This window comes from Microtus oregoni, unplaced genomic scaffold (genome assembly GCF_018167655.1).
Source record: "Microtus oregoni isolate MIOR12 unplaced genomic scaffold, Mior012 000001F_ref0000356, whole genome shotgun sequence".
In the NCBI taxonomy this organism is placed as follows: Eukaryota; Metazoa; Chordata; class Mammalia; order Rodentia; family Cricetidae; genus Microtus; species Microtus oregoni.
This window is the reverse complement of record NW_024543060.1, coordinates 88,959,341-88,980,740: the sequence shown is the minus strand read 5'-3', so window position 1 is coordinate 88,980,740 and position 21,400 is coordinate 88,959,341. Positions and strand designations below refer to the sequence as shown.

The 21,400-nt window shown below is 45.1% G+C and overlaps 2 protein-coding genes across 5 annotated transcripts in view; both read right to left on the bottom strand.

The window, feature by feature from the left end:
- The window catches only part of Gas2l3 (growth arrest specific 2 like 3), a 30,295-nt gene extending 28,256 nt beyond the window's left edge, over window positions 1-2,039 (bottom strand). The window contains exon 1 of one of the 3 annotated variants that reach the window (XM_041670378.1): window positions 1,952-2,039. The gene's annotated coding sequence lies outside the window, so the exon portion shown is untranslated. The remainder of the gene's footprint in view (window positions 1-1,951) is intronic. The other 2 variants (XM_041670396.1, XM_041670386.1) reach the window with 2 other exon arrangements.
- A 10,537-nt stretch (window positions 2,040-12,576) lies between these two features.
- The window catches only part of Nr1h4 (nuclear receptor subfamily 1 group H member 4), a 42,812-nt gene continuing 33,988 nt past the window's right edge, over window positions 12,577-21,400 (bottom strand). For both annotated transcript variants that reach the window (XM_041676285.1, XM_041676293.1), the window contains exons 8-9: window positions 14,488-14,601; window positions 12,577-13,175 (exon numbers count right to left, since the gene is read on the bottom strand). In XM_041676285.1, the coding sequence (XP_041532219.1) occupies window positions 12,937-13,175; window positions 14,488-14,601 (353 nt within the window). In that variant the 3' untranslated portion in view covers window positions 12,577-12,936. The remainder of the gene's footprint in view (window positions 13,176-14,487; window positions 14,602-21,400) is intronic.

Below are 21,400 nucleotides of genomic sequence, written 5' to 3'. Positions count from 1 at the left end.
CTAGGTAGACCAGGCTGGCCTTGAACTCAGAGATCTGCCTGCCTCTGCCTCCCTGAGGGCTTGGATGAAAGGCACGTAACACATGGATAATTTGTAATTTTTTAAATCATAAGATATTCCAAATAAGTCCATTTGCATAGCAAAGCAGTAGTGTGGGCCGCACAAACAAGGCATCCCAGGGAAGCTGCTCAATACAAGGCAAATGTTAAATACTGTAGAAGAGAATCTGAATGTTGGTAGAAGAACTCTAGTGAACTCCATTAACTCCTTCCGCTGCTCCGAGCATTAGATTCCCTAAGTATTAAATATACAGACAGCACCAGTGAGTGTGGGGCGTAGTAAGCTTAACAGTAGGATAAGTAAAGCGTCGAGAACCCTACACCAGGCAATTCTGCACCACTCTCAATAAACAGCAACACAAGGGTTTACTACGACTTTAAATATTTGTACTCACCTGGCCGACAGGAAACAGGCATCACTGTCTTGGCCACTATCCTCACCTGCGCTCCCCCTTGCCTTTTCAAGATAGTTTTCTAACTTTTAGCCCAAGTTAAATGGCGTGGAAACATAATAATCACCAGTGTCTGGTATTATGTTACATTAATTTTATGTATCATTATAGAATCCCCAAAGCCCTCGCGGCAATAAAGTAGAGCTTTTATTAATCCTTTTTTTAATAGATTAGGAAAGTTAGGCTTATGAAGATTTACCAGTTTGTCTAAAGTTGCATACCTAGTACAAACAAACTGCAATCAGACCACATGCTTATCAACTCCGAGACACTTGAAAACCACACAAAAACAAAACAAGCAGGAAAACCCGCTTTCAATTCAACAGCATCCAAACAGCAGACAGCTAACGTGCAGTGTCAGTTGGCCAGGGTGAGTTTCTTAAACCGATGAGTCAGATGGGACAACACGCCAGGAGCTACACCAGAATATTCTCACTAGTTTCCTCCTAAAGCGTGTGCAAAAATTCCAAGTTTTAATCGTTCTGTGGTCATGCTAGAGAGAAGCGAGCCCATGGCAGCTGGCTACGGCTTACCTCCTAGGTAAGGGTAGTCATTAACCACCTCACCTGGGCGAAGTAAAACCCAAACTCTGACCTAGACGGGGCCTGCAGAAAAACACATTTCTTCATTTTAAAGAGATCACTGAGCACTCTAACGCGTACGACTCAGACCCCCGGTTTAAAGGGGCTAGGATGGAACCGGGGGCGTCTGCAAACGGACGCAAGCTCTCTAAATGGTTCCTCCACCCTTGCAGGACGTTCTGCAAGCCCCCCACCGCCCCAAGCTCAGTTCTCCAAACCCAGGAGTGTGGGTGGGAGCGCATTGCGCAAGGGCGCCACTAATGTTCCCTAATTCCGTTAAGTCTGGGAGTGCTGAGCCCTGTAGAGGGCAAATAGGGAAGAACCTGCAGTGCCTACCACGGGACAGGACGGCAGTGTGACAGTGAGTCGCAGTCTGTCCAGGGCCAGTGATTTCATCACTTCTTTCCCAGGGCGTGGATGAGGAATCGAGTGACCCTCTCTGGCTGGACGCCGAGGAAGAGGGTGCCCCGGTCACCCTGCCCTAGTTTGTCACTCAGCAGAGCCGGACGGGTCGCGGCTCCACCGCGTGCTCCCCGCGCTGAGCAGCTCGCACTTGTAGCCCCCTCTGATCTACCAAAGCAGGCAGGTGGAGGAAGGCGAGCTTAAACGTCACCGTGACAGCGCCAGGAGCCAATCACAGCACGCGGATCCCTCCGCCAGCCAATCGCAGAGCTCCTGGCATCCCACAGCTGGGTAGCCCACCTGAACTTTCATCCCGGACTCTAGAATTCCCGGCGAGCAGGGCGGGAGTCCCGGGAAGCCCGATGTGTGTGCGTGTGCGGAGGGTGTGGAGGGACACCTAGGGAAGGCGAAGGAAAATTCGGGAGGAAAAACGCAATCCGACAAGGAAGTCACTCACCCACCAGCCCGGGAGCGCAGTCACTTCTCCCTGCGGGGCGCCTCGGGCTCAATCTGTGCGTGCGTGCGAGCATTCCCGGGACCAACCGCCGCCGCCGCAGTTCGCCGCCCAGTGCTGCCGCCTATTTCGAAGGGGCCAATCAGAGCCGGGGGGCGTGGTCTGAAGCCCCGCCCCCTGGGCTCCCTGTGGTGCGCTGGTGGCTGAAGGACTGAGACCGTAACCGAGCATCCCTCAGTCCGCCTGCAGGGTCGGTGTCCCCGTCCCGCTGGAGAATGTGTGAAGCTCGCCTGTCAAGGCCGCTTCTGAGTGCCCTGGAATGTTGCTCTTCCCAGGAGTTTGATCGGCTTCCAACCCTAAAATCCGCTCACGTCCGGATGGGCGCTGAGGCTTCCAGAAACACAAACCAACCCAGCGGGGACCAGTCTTAAGCAGAAGTCTTTCAGGCAGAGCACCCCCCCTTCCCCTTTACTCTGGGCTATTGAAAGATAGAGAGAGGGGAACCCTGCAGTCACCACTGGATGCCAAAGGAGGATGTTGGACCTTCCTTCAGGAAACGTGGGGGAAGGGGATTTGGATGTCAAAGCAACAATATAACCATGTGATTGTTACACTGTAGTGATAGACGGGAGTGAACTTCAGAAGTGGCTTTTTTTTTTTTTTTTTTTTTTTTTTGGTGGCTGAAAGCCTGGAGGTCTGTGCTCTGACCCGGCTTCTTAGCCTCTTGCCACTTCTGTTTCTTTTAAGTTATGACACCTCGGTGGTCGGTCTTCCTCCATCTCTAAAGTGTGGGCACGAACGGAAGCATGGTCTCTCACCAAAACAATACGGCACACTGTTGCTTTCATAAGAAACCAAAGAAAACAGTCTGAGCCTTCAAAGGGTTGAGGAGCGTGGAAATGGGAGTCTGTGAAGGAGGGAGGCGGTCGGAGGGTTGGAAGTGACTAGATCTTAAAAGAACTGCAAGAAGCTGCCGCAGGAGGTCATTGCCAGAAAAGAGAGCTTCCTAGGCAGAGGGAACAAACGTAGGACTTGTAGAGGCACGTGAAATATGTTCCGGGAGTGTTCGTTTTGAATAACCAAAGTTTGGCGCGGGAGAGACAGTGGTAGCAATATGAAAACGTGTGCACAGAAGGTAGGCCTAGTGATTCTCAGGAATCAGTAGGAAGGAAGCCGCTTTCCTGGAGGCAGATGAGATGACTATGAGGAGGGGGGGATAAGGGAATTTATATGTGGGTTTCTATTTCTTTGAGGGGGGGTCGTTTTTAAGGATTTTGAAGAAGGAGCCAGCGTAGTTCATCATTAAACATAAATAAAACTAGAAAATGACAGCCTTCTAAACTAGCCCGGAAGGTGGGTGTGACTGGGTCTGGAAGTACCTAACGGGTGATTTATCTGACCTTGGTTGTTATGTAGAGACGCTGGCCAGAGGAACACAGTTAAACCGAGCTGTGGTAGAGGGCCGGTTCCTTTTCGTTGGGTGTATTCAGTCTGAAGGGTGAAACCAACATGGAAGGGGAGATGATCCGATAATAGCTGAACTGTCTAGAGCAGCTCCATCTAAGTGGAGACAAGGATCAGAAAACAGTTCAACAGCATTACACCAGGCTCTACCCTAAACCCCAGGAATCCTGCTCCCCCAGAATTCTAAGTGGAGAAGTCAGTCATTAAAAATTGACAAACACATGATAAATGGATTCGATGATATCATGTAGTTGTTCCTGTTTTTTTTTTATTGCAGTTCATCTCAGAACTCTTTGCTGACTACACAGAAATTCAGAGTTTGTTAAAATCACCCTGTATTTCCCAATATTTACATTTAAAACTATGGAGCAACGTTCCTCATTTAGCCGGATTGTATGTTGATGCTTTAAATTAGATATCAAAATATGTACACTTCTCCATGAAATCTTAAGGAGAATGTGGCTCAATCCCCAGCACCAAAAGAAATGATTAATAATAAGTAAATTGTGCTATACAGATACAGCTTGGCGAGTCAGTGCTTAGCAATGGCTCTTTTATCTTCCTTCTGACATGGATGCCTGGTGCCTAAACATTTGACTACTATGTATTTAAAACTGAAACGAAGCTCAATGAGGAACGTAAATCAACATCCCACCTTTTACACATCTTTAAGTCACTTACTGAAACCGCATGGCCTTCTAAAGGACGGCTTTGATTTTAATCCCTAGCCTGTTGAGTTAGGAGGATATAGGGCACTGAGGTTGCCAATGAGCCAGAGTCAGGGAATCTGTGCCAATCGCTCTACTCAGCCTGGATCCCTCGTTGGCTACGTGTGGATTTGGGGGAGGGATCCCCCTCTAGGTCCTTTGACCTGTTCCTCTCACTTCTCTTAGATCCCCTTGTTTTGTTCAGAACTTCACGCTGGCATTAGTTCCTAGTTATCACTCCACCCCCTAAGCGCACTGCCCAGCTTACCTGCCTTGCTCTTAACACTGCAATTAGTAATTGAGGGTTCCATCAAATACGCTGTAATCTACTTCCATGTGTAGGCTTTCTGATTGCCGGTTAGGTTAATAGCCGTGTTTTAGAGGTTGTCTCTTTAATTGAAATTGGCAGAGTTGTAACATGCAAAAATAAATAAATAAAAGCTACTCACCAGCTCTCTCCCATTAGATGACAGTCTATCCATCCCAACTTCCCAGTTTTGAAAATACGCCCCACTTCAGGAAGCAGGATGTTGGTTTTTAAAATGTATTCCATGAGGAGCTATTTGTCTGACTAAAACAAAAAAACCTTTTTCAAATACAGAAGACCCTCCAAAAATTCCATCATCCTTGAAATAAGGTGTGATCTCCTTACAACCCTGCATGGATGGTTTGGTTGCAGAAAATGCACTGTGGTTGACGTTCGCTGGGCTTGGAGTTAGTGTCTCGGGCCTCTTCTTTACTTCATGGTTTGGGGACTGCTCTTAATGCCCTGACATTACTGAGTGTCAGCTCTGGATTGTGCATTGTGGGCAGTGCTGAGTGAGATCTCTGACTTATTCACAATTAGATTACACCTTCAGTGGGTGATCAACTGAGATCAACTATACCAAAACAGTACTGATCTCTGTGCTACTGTAGGAATGCTATTGATTTATATTGATCAATACTTAATGTAAGTAGTCAATAATATAACTAATGTATAATATTATTATTATTACTAATTATTATTATTTTGGTTTTTCAAGACATAGTTTCTCTGTGTAACAGTCTTGGCTATCCTAGAACTCACTCTGTAGACCAGGCTGGCCTCAAACTCACAGAGATCCGCATGCCTCTGCCTCCCAAGTGCTGGGATTAAAGTCACGCGTCACCGCCACCCGATGTGGAATATTATTTTAATTGGACAAAGATGTGTTACATTTGTTTATGCTGCATTTGTTTAACGATGTAAGGATGTGCATTTATTATGTAAAGATGTGTTATACCTGTTTCCACTTGCCTGCCTAAGGGACCTGATTGGTTTAATAAAGAGCTGAACAGTCAGTAACTAAGCAGAGAAAGGATAGGGGAGGGTGGAAGGCAGGGAGAATAACTAGGAAGATAAATCTAGGCTCCAGAGGAAGAGAAAAGAAGAGAGAAGAAGGGAGATGCCCAGGGCCAACCAGACAGCCACTAGCCAGCCAGACGTGAGAAGCAGTGAAAGTATGATATACAGAAAGGAAGAAAAGTAAAGAGCTCTGAGACCAAAGGTAGATAAACAGGTTAATTCAAGTTAAAAGAGCTAGACAAAAACAAACCTAAACTAGGCTGAGCTTTCAAAACTAATACTAAGTCTCCTTCTCATGACTTGGGAGCTGGTTGGTGGCCCAAAAGAAAAATCCTGGTAATATGGCATTTATGATAGTAATAGCTGTGATTCTTATATATGATAGTAACATGTAAGATAGTAACAGCTGTGGTTCTTATATATGATAGTAACATATATGATAGTAACAGCTGGGATCTTATATATGATAGTAACATATATGATAGTAACAGCTGGGATCTTATATATGATAGTAACATATATGATGGTAACAGCTGGGATCTTATATATGATAGTAACATATATGATAGTAACAGCTGGGATTCTTATATATGATAGTAATATATAAGATAGTAACAGCTGGGATTCTTATACACTACAGTAACATATATGATAGTAACAGATGGGATTCTTATATATGATAGTAACATATAAGATAGTAACAGCTGTGAATCATAAGTATTGTACACTCCAATTCATGTACACCTGAGGCTCAGAACAGGACTTTTATTTGGAAGTAGGCTTTTGCCCCAAATCTGATTAATGTTCCTTATAACAGAGAGACAGACAGACAGCCCCCAACACACACACACACACACACACACACACACGTCAGGGAGGAACAAGGTTAGAGGTATGCACTCACAAACAAGGAATGCCAAGAGCCACTATAAGAATCTGGGAGACTCCAGTCCTGATTTTAGGTTTCTTTGGAACTGTGGAAGGGTGAGCGTCTGCTGTTTAAAACTGCCAAACTCATGGGAATTCAGGGACTCCAGGGGACAATGCCACCTCTCTCTGAACAGAGACATAAAACTAACCACACGGTAAGCACACCAACATGAGAATGTGCTCCCCAGCCCCCTGCTCCATCTCTAAGATGTCACAGATGTTAATGGGGGCTCATGGAAACCACATTCTCTCGGAAGTAGCAACAAGTTTCCATTGCATTTAGTTACATGTAATAGAAAAAAATCTTCAAACTCATTTCAGAAAAACTCAAAAGCGAAATGATTAATTTTATGAAAAAATTCTCTAGATTCATGCCAAGTGTGATCTGAGATTTCAAATAACATTGAATGTTTGAATAAAAATGCCCTCACAGGCTCGTAGAGTTGAACACTTTGTCTGCAGTTGGTAAACTACTTGGAAGGGGTGGCATCTTTAGACTGGGTGTGTCCTCGTTGGAGAAAGTGTGCAGCTGGGGGTGGGGTGGGCTTTGGGGGCAGATTGCTCTCTTGTGTTCTCTCTCTCTCTCTCTCTCTCTCTCTCTCTCTCTGCCTGAGGCTCAGGATGTACCTCACAGCTATTTCTTCAGCACTATGCCTACCTGCTTGTCTCCATGGTCCCCACCATGCTGATAACGGACTCATCCTCTGAGACCGTAAGCAAGCCGCCAATCAATTGGTCGTGGTGTCTCCTCGTGGCAATAGAACACTAAGACAATCAGAATCTGGTGCCTGCCGGCTCTCCATCGAGTGCTGTCATTACTCTCAGATTGTCTTAAAAGGGAATAAGATGTTTTCCACGAAGTCTACATTTCTGTAGGCTCCACTTTAAAAAACTGAATAACTGTGTAGTGCTCAGGTTAGAAAACACAAACCGCTCCAGGTGCTTCAGCCTGGACTTGGTTTTACAGGGAATGGAAATGCTGAGGAGATAAAAAGGAGCCAATGGTGTGACCCAGGGATGAGAGCCAGCAGGGAGTCTCTATAGTTCTGAACTTGGCAGTCCAAAGAAAGTGTTCAAAAGCCAGAGACGCCAGCAGCAGGGTTTGTCCTGTAGGACTGGGAGCCATGTGGAGGATGCCATCTTCACCAGAGAGCAAGGAGGGAAACATCCTGTCATCTTTCCAGTACCTTCCTTGCTGATCCAGGGGGCATATAAGATGCAGCCTGTTGGGAATTAGCTGTCCTTCCCAGTGCAAGCAGGATTGAATGGGAATGGTAGGTCTGAACACAAACAAATACTTTAGTTAGATCTTTTCTTTCTTTCTTTCTTTCTTTCTTTCTTCTTTCCTTCCTTCCTTCCTTCCTTCCTTCTTTCTTCCTTCCTTTCTTTCTTTCTTCTGTGAAATAGCAAGTATCTTCCCGATTTCTATGCTAGAAACATAGCTCCTGGATGTTGGGTTGGGTCGTGGTAAACTCTTTCCGTCTCCCATTCTGGGACTCTCAGCTCTCCAGGCAAGCTTCTCATGGCAGATGGCCGATGATAGATGTGAAAGCAGCAAGCAGAGACATACAGCTCTCCAGGAAGCTCTGAACTGGCATATTGTCACTTCAACACACATTCCAAAGCCAGCTACGCAGACAAGCCCAACTTCAGTGGGTGGAGGCTCATGTTCTTCCCAGTCTTGTATAAAGTGTTAACAAGAACAGAGTCCTGTTTACAAATTTGTAGACTCAGATAAAAGGATCTACACACAGACCAAGCGGGAAACTCAAGGATAATTTTATTGGAGTTTGCAATTAAAAAAAAAAAACAGGGTAGGTAGCTGTTTGGGGAAGATGACTAAGAGGAAGAAAGTAATGCTTTCTGAGTTATAGGCCAAGAAAGTAGACAGGTCTGCCAACAGCTGCGGGGTGTGTGTGTGTGTGTGTGACTCAGAGACAGAGTAAGAATGTTCAACGGCTGACATGGGAAGTCCTTCTGCATATGTGCTTCTTTTATTGGTTAATGAATAAATAAGCTGCTTTGGTCTGTGATAGGGCAGACTAGAGCTGGGGGGGGAACTAAACTGAATGCTGGGAAAAAGTAGGCGGAGTCAGAGAGATGCCATGTAGCTGCTGAAGGAGACCGATGTGGGAATTTTGCAGGTAGGGCACAACCACGTGGTGATGCACAGATGAATAGAAACGGATTAATTTAAGATATAAGAGCTAGCTAGAAATATGCACAAGCTAATAGGCCAAGCAGTGATTTAATTAATGCAGTTTCTGTGTGACTATTTCGGGTCTGGGTAGCTAGGAACGAACAAGCAGTTTCCACTGACAAGCCGCTAAGAGAAACAAAGTCATACTCTCTGTGTTAGGGGCAGTAAAGCACATGGATGCAGCATTGGCAGTCTGTCAACAGTTGTGGGGGGTGTGTGTGAGTGTGGCATTCAAGCATGGCATTCTCCCTAATTTCAGCCAAATCAAAGAGATGCAGAGGACAAAGTGAGAGGGCTTAGGAGGCAGGGAGCTTCCACATCCCCTTTCCCAGCATGTCACCTTCCAAACACCCCAGTATTTTCACCAACCCAGAGTTTTCCAAATCCCATTATTGGGAGAAGGGGCAGATATGGAGACTCCACTGCACAGACATGATTTATTTTATCTTTGGCCTTTGGTGATGAAATCTGATCCCCCATTCTTTTGGGGAATATTATTTTTGGTGTGTAACTTCATTTGTGCATTTGTTTAGCTCTGAAGCTGTGTTACTGTGCCTGTCTAAAGCACCTGATGGTCCTAATAAAGAGAAGAAAAGGCCAATAGCGAGGCAGGACCAAGGATAGGTGGGGCTGGCTGGCGGAGACGATAAAGAGAAGGAGAACCATGAAGGAGAAAAACCAGGAGCAAGAGAACAAGGAGAGGAGGATGTCAGGTGCCAGCCACCCAGCAAGCCACGGAGAAAGAAGTAAAGATAGGTATTCAGAAATAGAGAAAGATAAAAGCCCAGGGGTAAAAGGTGGATGGGACAATTTAAGGTAAGAAATGCTAGCAAGAAATAAGCCAAGCTAAGGTGGGGCATTCATAATTGATAATGAGCCTCTGTGTATGTGGTTTATTTGGGAGCTGGGTGGTGCGCCCCTCAAAAAGCCAAAAGAGTAAAACATTACAAAAGCATTCCCCACCCCCTGGAGGTTGGGGGTTGAGACTGAGAATCCTAGCCCTTTACCCATCCCAAAGCTGTCTAGGGGCCTACCAAGTCTTTGATGGAGTGGAAGAATTGATAGTTATAGTTTTCCTTAGTTATGATAAAAAGATAACATAGGTATAAATATTATAACTGTAATTCTTGCTTGATACCTGTTTTGTTATATGTAATTTTGCTATGTTAAAGTTAAAACCTTCCTTTTCATTTAAACAGGAAAAGGGAGGTGATGTGGGATTCCCCTCTGTATGCTGTGAATACCACTGGTTAATAAAGAAATTGTCTTGAGCCCCCGATAGGGCAGAACTTAGGTGGGTGGAGAAAACTAAACTGAAAACTGGGAGGAAGAAGGCAGAGTCAGAATGAGAAGTCATGGCCGGGCGATGGTGGCGCACACCTTTAATCCCAGCACTCGGGAGGCAGAGGCAGGTGGATCTCTGTGAGTTCGAGACCAGCCTGGTCTACAGAGCTAGTTCCAGGACAGGCTCCAAAGCCACAGAGAAACCCTGTCTCGAAAAAACCAAAAAAAAAAAAAAAAAAAAAAGAATGAGAAGTCATGGAACCACTGCCAGAGACAGACATGTTGAAACCTCGCCGGTAGGCCACAAACCTCACAATAAAATATAAAATAATGGAGATGGGTTAACTCTAGATGTAAGAGCTAGCTAGCAATACGCTTAAGTAATTGGCCAAACAGTGATTTAATTAATACAGTTTCTGTGTGACTTATTTCAGAAGTCTGGGTGGGTGGGAAACAAACAAGCGGCCTTCCTACAACCAAGTCACTGTCTCAGCGTGAGCTCAGATGTGACCAAAGGAAGCACACCATGAGTATCACTTGATGTTCCTACCCTACCGCTGAATGATGCAGGGCTGATTCAACACACAAAATCAATAAAAATAAATAAATCATATAAACAGACTTACGGACAAAAAAAAAATAACAAGATCGTCTCAGTATCACAATAGCTGCAGAAAAAGTCTGACAAAATCCAGCAGGCTTTCATGGTGAAAATCCAAGGGAGGGAGGAAGGGAGGGAGGGAGGGAGGAAGGGAGGGAGGGAGGGAGGGAGAGAGAGAGACAGAGAGAGACTGGAGTGAAAATACCTCAATGTAATAATAGCTCTATATAACAGGTCCATAGCCAACATTATCTTAAATGGAGAAAAACTCAAAACCACCCTTTTAAAACCAGGGATGAGGCTGGTACCCCTACCTCTGTCTGCTACTCCTGAGTTCTGAGAGTTTCTGAAGCTGGGCCTGGAATGAGGAACCAAGTCCCAAACTGTTCTCTCTCCGTGGTGTCACAGTTATGCCCCACATGGTAAGCATAGCCTTTGCTACTGCAAGGCTTTGACCACTTCAATACACCCAGACCAGCAGGATGAAGTTATCTGCAATGCCCACGAGTTCCCACTTCCCACCACTTCCCCTATGTGTAGCCTGTGGTCCAGAGATGCCAAACCAGACTCTGTCCCCCAGACTGACTCTTCCCTTTCAGGCATTAAGAAAACCGATTTCAGCCTTAATTCTGACTTTTGTCCAGTGAATGAAGTTCTAAACAATGGACTTGGATGTCTGCATTTTATAGCGGTGGGCTTGACCTCTTTCCCTCTAGTTCTGGCCTCCTTTGTCTCTGCCCCTTCTTTCACCTGGGCCCTAGAATAAAGATTCTGTGAATCCCAGGGGAAATGTTACCTGGGCTGTGGGACTGTCTCTGGTTTCTGTCTTAGCCCCTCCCTACTTTCCGCTGTACTCATTTGCAATTCTCTCCCAGAAGTGACAGGATCTTAACAGTCTCCATACACTCCATGGAAATTAGCGAAGGAATTTTACATCCAAAGAGGACTTCCTTGTGGCGTCAAACAGAACCCAAGTGGTGCTATTTGAATTCTAGGGTTGCTTTGTGTTTCTCTATAGAAACCCGTTGCTTACTAGGCAAGCTCCATTTGGACTTATTTCAGGGGAAAGGGACATTTCTGCTCATTGCCTACAGAAGGAGTTCTGTTGTATTAGGCAAAGGAGGATGGGGAGAAGACAGTCACACTTGAATAAGGAAGGAAGGAAATGAACTGGTTCCTGCTTTGGGGAAGGATAGAACAGCTGTGCACCCAGCTGTAGGAGTGAAAACAATGAGAAAAAAAAATGACAAACTGTGTGCTGAAGCCAGAGAGACGGCAGACTGTCTTGTCACAATTGTTATCTGCGTGCTCTGTCTGGAAATGCTGCTTCAGGGACCTGGCTGCGTGGGGGGAGCTGACAGCATGGGAGGGGTCTGACCACATGGGGGGGCTAACTGCATGGGAGGGGGCTCTGATGGCATGGGGGGGTCCTGAGTGAATGGGAGAGACCGTGACTGCATGGGAGGGGGCTCTGACGGCATGGGGGGGTCCTGAGTGAATGGGAGAGACCGTGACTGCATGGGAGGGGGCTCTGACGGCATGGGAGGGGGCAGACTGCATGGGAGGGGGTGTGCTCCAGGGAATGTTGTAGGCAGAAAACCATTAACTTCCAGAACGATCAGAAGGCTATCATAAATGAATACCAACCATGGCTTCCCCAGGAACGCAAACATCTCCTTTCTAGTCCAAGAGTTTACTTTCTGTGACTCAAGAATGATGTGGGAGGTCCTTCTGTATATGTGTTGCTTCTATTGGTTAATGAATAAAGCTGCCTTGGCCTATGACAGGGCAGAATATAGCCAGGCTGGAAGACATATATATATATAGAGAAGCAGAGTCAAAGAGATGCCATGTAGCTGCCAAAGGAGAAAGACACCTGGCAAGCCACAGCCTTGTGGCAATACACGGAAAAATAGAGATGGGTTCATTTAAGATGTAAGAGCTAGCTAGACGTACACCTAAGTCATTGGCTAAACAGTGTTGTAATTAATACAGTTTCTGTGTGATTATTTGGGTCTAGGCCGCCAAGAACAAAAGAGCAGTCTCCACTTATACAATAAGATGTCCATCATCACTTAAAGAAATACTTGTCATTTTTTTTCTCCAAGAGAGAAGTCTGTTGCCATTACATTTAGTTTATTGTCTCAGTTGAAACAGCTCTTTAATAAAATACCTGTAATATGTCAAATGAGGAATAAAATGAGGTTGCCCCTAGTTCAGCAGACAGAACTGAAGTAACAATTGATTGAATTAGGCAAACAGGGCATGTCAACGGGGTTTCCTGAAGCCTTGTAAAATGTGATGTAGAGAAAGCAATTCTATCTAGCCTGTATTTACAACTGTGGGAGTTACACAATGGCTGCATAAATATTCACTGAGATTCTTGAGTGAAACCAGGTACAAATGAAATCAGGGAAGTCAGGCCTCAGATTCGTGTCCCAAGGAGGACCGGGAGCTAGTCCTTCATCCTGCACATCACTGCACATCCCAGATCTCACAGAGGAGCGGGGTGAACTTGTGGTCATTCACCCTCCAGGACATCAGCATCTCTGCGTGGTGATGGTTGAATGTGCGAAGCTCCGTCAAGCGGCCCAGGAGACAGGCAAAATGCTGAGGGTTCTCGGGCTGGTGAATCTTGCACAGTTTTTGTAGAACATCAAGCAGCGGTTCCTGAAGCTTCTCCACTGCCTCTCTATCCTTTATGTACTGTCTGTCTATTAGAGGGTTCAAAATAAAACAGCAAGATAAAAAAGCAAAAAAAAAATCAATTGGGCATAATTATGACAGTGGCTAAGCTTTTAAACATCTTTATAAATGTTGTATGCTTAAATGTACAAAATTTTCAATGCAATAAAGTTACATGCATGTACACACACATAGACACACACACACACACACACACACATATATAGTGGACTTACATGTAATCCAAGATGTGGAGCATCAAATGCTCCCAGAAGTTCCCCTAAACTCCCTTCCCAGTCAAAGTCCTTGAAGGGAACCCACATAACAGGTGTAAGCATTCTGTCTCAGGGGCATCCTCAGACTTCCTGGGACATAGGGGATCAATGTGTGTAACTCTAGAAGGCACTGCCAAACAGGTTCTTTCAATCATAATTATTAATGCCCAAAGAATACCAACAAGCAGCTGCCCAATTCTCACATGTGACAATCATTTAAGGTTCACACACTGTGTTTTACAAACTACGAATACAGTAGTATTGCACCCAAATTAGTAAAGTCAACTTGGAAAGGACATTTTATGCAGGGGGATACTTATTCATTTCTACAATTTTGGAAACAACAAGAAAATTGGCAAAATCCAACTGTACAGAGAGGGAAGATGTAGAGTGTGTTTGTTGGGCCATAAATGGAACACAGGGCATCCCATTAACAAAAGTCTTGTAAAGAACTTTCTGAAGGATGGAATTTTGCTATGTTATAACGGTTATGATTTCTTTGATATCCCCTCTTAAGGGTCAGCCTCTGGCCTCTGTGAGCAGCTAATGGACAAGCCATTCCTTCTCCTCTCACCTCCTGCCCATATATTCTCACTGCTACGAGGTTCGGAGATGATTCCCACCGTGCAGCCTAGGCTGAGCTCCAGTTTGGACTCCTCCTCCATCAGCTCCCAGGCACAGAAATTGCTGGCATGAGTCACTGTGTCTGTCTCTTGTTATTGCATAGTTTGTAAAATTCTACTTGCTTTCAAGAAGGTGTTATCTTCCTCATTCTTTGAGAAAAAGAAATAGTCTTGTAGAAGTGGTATCCAATTTATTCCTAACGTCTAGAGCCATATTCTGTATGTAGGAGGTGTTCAATAGGCAGTAACGGAAACCAGAGGGTAATATTTTTAAAAAATGCTGAAAAGGTATATTAAAATATTAATGATGTTCTATCTGAATAGTAAAATTATGGCCCTTTTTACTTTGTTTGTATCTCTCTGCTTTGTTTAATACACACTGCTATGCCTGTCCTGAGAAAGAAGTGAGCAGTATGAAAATCCAAATGCAATAGGAAAATTACCTGGAGAGAGGATGACGATCGCCGTCAGCAGTGCGTACTCTTCCTGGGTCATTTTCAGTTCCCCAACACTTTTATAAAAACTAAACATGGGAGTTATATATTCATCAGAGATGCCTGTGCAGAAATTGAAAAACACACAGTTACAACAAAAGGCTTTTAACTTTGGTTATCGTTATTGCAAGCATGTGTGTGTGTGTATGCGCGCATATGTTCATGTGTATGCATGTTAACGTCAGGCTACGACTTTGTGGAGCTGGTCCTCCCCTTCTCATGGATCCTAGTGACCACACTCACATCACCAGGCTGTGTGGCAAGCACCTTTACCCTCAGAGCCATCTCCCAGCCCTCGCTGTGAGCGACTGAAGAGTGTAAAACCAGAAACGTGCCGATTCACATCTGCCCCCAGCCACATCCACTCATCTCAGCCAAGGGCAGAGTGTGTAAGCAAGGTCGGTAGGACAATCTCCAAAGGACAGCATGTGTCTGATGCAATTGTCTCTGAGTTCAGTACTGTCTTTGATCACTGGTGTGGAACAATAATGCTCTTGGGTTAGAAAAACTTCCCAGAGTGGCACTGTTTTCTGGATGGGGCCTGTTACCTTAAACAATATCAGAGCAACATGAACAATGAACAAAACCTAGCTGTGCTTCAGTCCGGAAGTATAAGCAATTACACTGAATAAGCTGGGCAGAGTTGAATGGGTTCGGGTCTACCTGACACACCCATTGCCTACCGTGCGTTCATCAGTATGGGGCCACTTTTTTCAAACTTAGGACCTCAAACATGACAGATGCCAGGCAGGGACCACACCTCCAAAGTTTCTCTACACCCACTCCCTTTCTGATGTCTCCATTCTCAGTGATGGCTGTCCTTGCCACCCAGGTCTAAGCTGGCAGCATAGACTCTGGTGTGTGGTCCTGCGGTTCTAACCGCTCCCCCTTCCTCCCTGTTGCCTTACCTCTATAGCCCTTGGCGTTGAGTTAGTTCCAACCGCCATCTCTCGTTATCTGGAGGATGGCAATGGCTTCCTCACTCCTGGCTTGTTTATTCTTCTTCAACCTATTCTCTACCCAGATCCGACCTCCCTGAACTTCAAATCACGTACCCTCCTCACTTTTTACTCACCTTTGAAGCCTTTCTATGACTTCTGCTACACATGTACTTTTGTTTTAAATGGAGACCTCTGCCTCTCTGAGTTTGTGTTCACTCAGGGCTCAGTATGCCCTGTGCTCTTGACTACTCATTTCAAACACAGTGTGCCAAATATCAAACACACCTGGTACCTGGCGCACACCTTTAATCCCAGCACATGGGAGGCAGAGGCAGACAGATCTCTGAGAGTTCAAGGCCAGCCTGGTCTACAAAGTGAGTTTCAGGATAGAGATACACAGAGAAACCCTGTCAAGAAAGGTAGGTAGGTAGGTAGGTAGGTAGGGAGGAAGGGAGGGAGGGAGGGAGGAAGGAAGGAAGGAAGGAAGGAAGGACCAAACCCAAACATCTTCCTCTAATTCCACTCTTTTCCTGCTGTTTCTTCATTAAAATTTCTAAAATCTCACAAGCTCAGGGTATCTCAACCTTCCTAATGCTCCAACCCTTTACTGCAGTTCCTCATGTTGTGGTGACCCCCAACCATAAAATTATTTCATTGCTACTTCATAGCTATAAGTCTGTGACTGTTATGAATCGTGACATAAATATCTGATACACAGGGTATCTGATACGTGACCCCTTGTGGGAGTCACAACCCACATGCTGAGCATCTGTGGTCATAGTTCATAGTAACCAGCCCAAAGAAACACAAATAGAGAAAGGTGGTGCACACTTCAAACCAAAGTTGGCAGGCTTTGACTCAGTTTCCCTGCTTTTCTACCCCGGTTTTCCTCTAGCAGGATTCAGCTATTTCCGTCTCCCTCAGCGATTCTGCTTTCCCAGCCTCTGGACACACATGGCCGTCTCTGCTTGGAATACCTTAATTCTTTTAAGTTCATTATCCTTGTTTATAATTTAAGACTTCTTGTGCCATTTTTTTCCCTATTTAATCAAAAAATGATTCGTTTGGAGCTTGTGATAGGTATGGTTTCATTCCAGAGGAGAATGGGCTAAGGACTCGAGGAGACAGGAGAGAGATGGCTCTGACTTGCTGATGGATGGAGACGAGAATGAGCATGCCCGGACTGGTCCACGTGAGACTCTCCTGTTTTCTCCCTTCCTACACCAAACCCGGAGCTGCAGAATTCGGGCTGAACCACAGGAGAATGCAGTTGGATCGCTGACTGGCGGCACACTTTACCGAAAGTCAGTTTGTCAGCAAGCCGACTCCTCGCCTTCAGAAGAGTTTGAAGACTCTTGGCCTTTCCCACCACTCCACACAGTGCCCTCTTCTCCCCCTGCGCTTCTGTTCGTGTTCTTGACCCCGGTGGATTCTCTCCACAGCAGAGGCTTTGTTTAGCAAGCAGGAGATTGCATCATATGGAAGAGTGACCTTTATCCTGCGGCTCCAGAACTGAGTTGAGGACCCATGACCAAACTAGATAGAACTGGGGTGTGAGCCAACTCGTGACTTTGAAATCTGAATCCCTGACATGGCCTGGAGCACATTAACACTTTTGAAGCCATGGTTTCGTCATGTATGAAATGCGACCTGTGTCACGACAGTGTTATGTAAGATGACATAGAGAGTATTTACTGCAAACCTGCCTCGCAGAAAGACCTCAGTGGTGGGCAGTCCTGTAATCCCAACGAACTGGAAGGCAGAGGGAGGAAGAGAGCAAGTGCAAGAACTGCTACAGAGAAAGTCCAAGGATAGCTTGGTAGTTGAGGCCTGAAGCTACTACAGAGGCCCATAGGGACCAAGTGCAGAATGACTGTGGTGGGCCCAGTCGCAGGGGGTCCATCTGGGACACTATCCCTGTACCCAGGGCTCAGGGAAATGACAGGAGCCAGAGGACCAGAGTGTCGGTGTCGAGACAGCGTCTTCTAGATAGGGCAGGGGCAATGCACCCACACAATCTCAGCGATATGGCTCCCCATGTAAGATCTGTGTAGGAACCACATCAACGGACATGCCAATGTGGATGCGGGAAATTTCTCAAGTCTCCACCCTGGATGAAGAGTTGCGGGTAAGAGAAGAGAGTCCACTTTCTCCAGGGATGAGCCCCCTGATAGGTTATCTAAACCCAGGGGTTCTGCCCCAAACACAGACACATAGGAGCCATACTAAATGAACCTGACAGATATTCAAGAAGATGAGGTCTTGAATTTGTGGGAGTGGGGTGGGAAGGGCGATGCAGAAGGAGCTGGAGAGGGAAGGGAGGAGGAGAACGCTAGTCTAGCTAGTGGGAGGTGTGGGTTCAATCCTCGGTACTGCAATGATAAAGATAAATAAATAAGCGAAGAGACAGACTACTTACCATTGTTATACAGATTTATGGCATTAACAAACTCGCCATAACCTCAATCCATTTTTAGTCCAGATTAACTTTGTGTTCGTCTGCCTTTACAAAGCAATATTGTTTTCTTTAATTAATTTCCTGTGTGTATGGTGGGGGAGGGGAGACTGGGGGTGCCACATTACCCATGGGAAGGTGAGAAGACAACTCTTGGGGGTCAGTTATTTCCACCTTGTGGGTCCTAAGGACCAATCTCAGGCCAGTAGGCTTGGCAAGAGCCTGTATCTGCTGAGACATCTTGCCAGGCTAGTGTGTGTGTGTGTGTGTGTGTGTGTGTGTGTATGTGTGCATGTGTATATTTAAAACATCTTTTAGATTGTTTCCAATTTTGGGAGCCAGTAATGCCACTTTTGGGTATATACCCAAAGGATGCTCAATCATACCACAAGGACATGTGCTCAACTATGTTCATAGCAGCATTGTTTGTCATAGCCAGAACATGGAAACAACCTAAATGCCCCTCGATTGAAGAATGGATAAAGAAAATGTGGTACATTTACACAATGGAGTACTTCTCAGCAGAAAAAAAAAACAAAAAAAAAAAACAATGATATCTTGAAATTTGCAGGCAAATAGATGGATCTAGAAAACATTATATTGAGTGAGGTAACCCAGATCCAGAAAGACAATTATAATATTTACTCACTCATAAGTGGCTTTTAAACATAAAGCAAAGAAAAACGAGCCTACAATCCACAATCCCAGAGAACCTAGACAACAAAGAGGACCCTAAGAGAGACATACATGGATCTACATAGGAAGGAGAAAAAGACAGGGCCTCTCTACCTGTACTGGAACTCACTATGTAAACCAGGCTGGCCACTGCCTCCCACGTGCGGGGATTAGAGGCATCTGCCGCACACCTGGCTAAACACGTCATTTTACTTTACTCGGGATGAATGCCACTCATCTGATCAGTGTTCTGCTTCAGCATTTTCCTAGACATGAAAGCAAAACAACAGTTTGTAACTTTTTCTTTTAACTAAAGATTTTCTTTTTTGTCTTCAAAAATTAGCAGTCTTGGCTGTAAGTGGAGTACATGCCCCTCATCCTAGCACGTGGGAGACTGAGGCAGGAGGATGTCGAGGTCAGAGGGCAGCCCAAGACACACAGCAAGACTCAGTCTAAAATCAAGCACGGCTGTCCTTATGCCCCTGCCATATTCAGGGTCTGCACCCACGAGGAAAGATCAGCTCATGTCACGATTGGGCTACAACTTTGTTTTGTTTTTATCTTTTAAGAGAAAACCTCAGTAAATTCTTGATGCTTTTAAACTTTTCGAACAGATTTATGTGAAACAATTTTTATTGACCCTTCTTTAAAATACATTTAAATTATCGGTACAACTATCAAAATAATCTTTTTCTAGCCAAATTCCATTCATGTTTTCACCACAGTGCGATCAGCGCCCATGAATACGCTTCCTACTTGTCACACCTGTATGTCTGACGTCAGCATCTGCATATATCATCAAATAGGCTAAGGACCAAGTGAGGAGGTGTCACCGAAGGCCCTGCCGTATATTCATACATCTGAGAATTGCTCAGTTTATTTACTAGTAACCACACAGACTTCTGTTCCTTTCGGGTGACTCAGCTGTGTGAATGAGCAATCGCGGTTTTATTATTTTGAACCATTGACTTCCTTACGAATGACTGCCTCGTCCCAGGACGTCTCTTTTGAGAGCACTGATCTGTGAGCCGGTGTCTCATGAAGCGTGGGTAACTGTTTCCCTGGAAGACGTAACGAGAGGCCAAACGCCTAGACAATAGGCCGGATGAATCCTGACAGTGTGAGCCATAACAATATCTCATTACATGTTTGTTTATGTGTGTATGCACATATACATGTCATATATACATGTCATGCACAGGTGTGGAGGTCAGGGGACAATGTCTGGGTGTCGATCCCTGGGATCAGACTCACATGATGGGGCTTTGTGACAAGCACCTACCTCTGCTGAGCCATCACTTTAAATGCCACGGGATTTAGACACCATCAAAATCAACTTATCTGAAAATGTTCAATATTTAGAATTTATCTTTGATCGCCAACTTTTCTAATTCATTCATCCTTCTAAATCCTTACTTACCCTCCAAAGATGCTGCCTCCTGCAGGTAATTACAGTTGATGAAGTTTGGGGGAAGAATAAGTTAGAATGCTTACTACGATTGTTTTATTTGGTATATGTTGTAGAAGCCAGGAATATAGAACATGTAGAAAATAAGTAATAGGTGAGTTTTTAAAATTGATTTTCCTGCAAGACAGATCAAGTGTAAGTCTTCTCTGGGAGCCAGAGTCAACGTCATTACTAAGGACAGACGTGTAAACAATAAAACTATGAAAGCGTAATGACAACATCATCCTGAAGGGGGCAGCCCTTTCCCGTTCTCCGGCTTCCTTCTTTCCAAACACTTGCGTTTGTTTCATTTTTCACTTAGGACCAGCTGGCTCAATGTTGGCCACAAGAGGGCCACAAGAGTCAAACTCACCCATAGACAACTGACATGGAAAAGTCCTCTGGGGAGGGGCGCCCCTGTGATTGGTGAATTAATTATTTAAGGATGAAAAATGTAATCTGAAAGAATAACCTCGGCAAAAACACTGTTGTACTTTGCTTCTCTTTGCTTTGTGTTTCGAGGGTGCTAGGGATCAACCCCGGAGCCTCGGGATGCCAGACAAGGGCTTGGCCACTACTCTCTTTAAATGTGTCATTTCTTACCTAGCTGACTTCCCAGTGTTAATCAGGAATGAAAACAGGCAGTTTCTCTGATGTGGGAATATGTACTGTATATCATGTATGCCACATTTCCCAGTACTCTTGGTGCCTCTGTATGATTTATTCTTATCGGTGACCTCAAGATAGACCGGGCACCTTGTTTAAAATGATGCCATTTGCTCAAAACCACGTAATCTGAACTTTCCCCAGAAATAACGCCATGCCAGTAGCATAGACGTTAAGTACACACCTGAGCATAGCATCCGAGTCTATGCCTTCAACTCTCCAAAGCGAGTTGTGCCTGCCCCAGCGTTTTCCTGAATGAACAACAGCTTTTCTAGGAACCTAAAGTTTAGTTTGTTCCAGACCAAGATCAAACCACTCTAGGTTCATTCCCATAACAGAGGCAGCATCTGGAGACGGCAGCACAATTCTTGTGGCTGATATTAAAGGGGACGCTTCTGAAACTCCCTCTAGAGATTTCCACTCTCCTTCTCCCTTTCAACCATGACTGTTGTCTTGCTTAGAGGTAACGCTTACAGTCTTTGACCACAAACTACAAGAACTTGCCTGAGGTTAAAGACAACACCCAAGAAGAGAAGAGAAGATGAAGAAGACAGCAGCTGTTTCTCTGTGTGCTGAGCCCCCAAATTAACCGTTTCTGCTAGTGCCTCTTCTGGTTTTTGAGCTAACATTTCCCCCCTACTTTTCAAAAATGTTATCAACTTCAGGGCTTCAGTACAT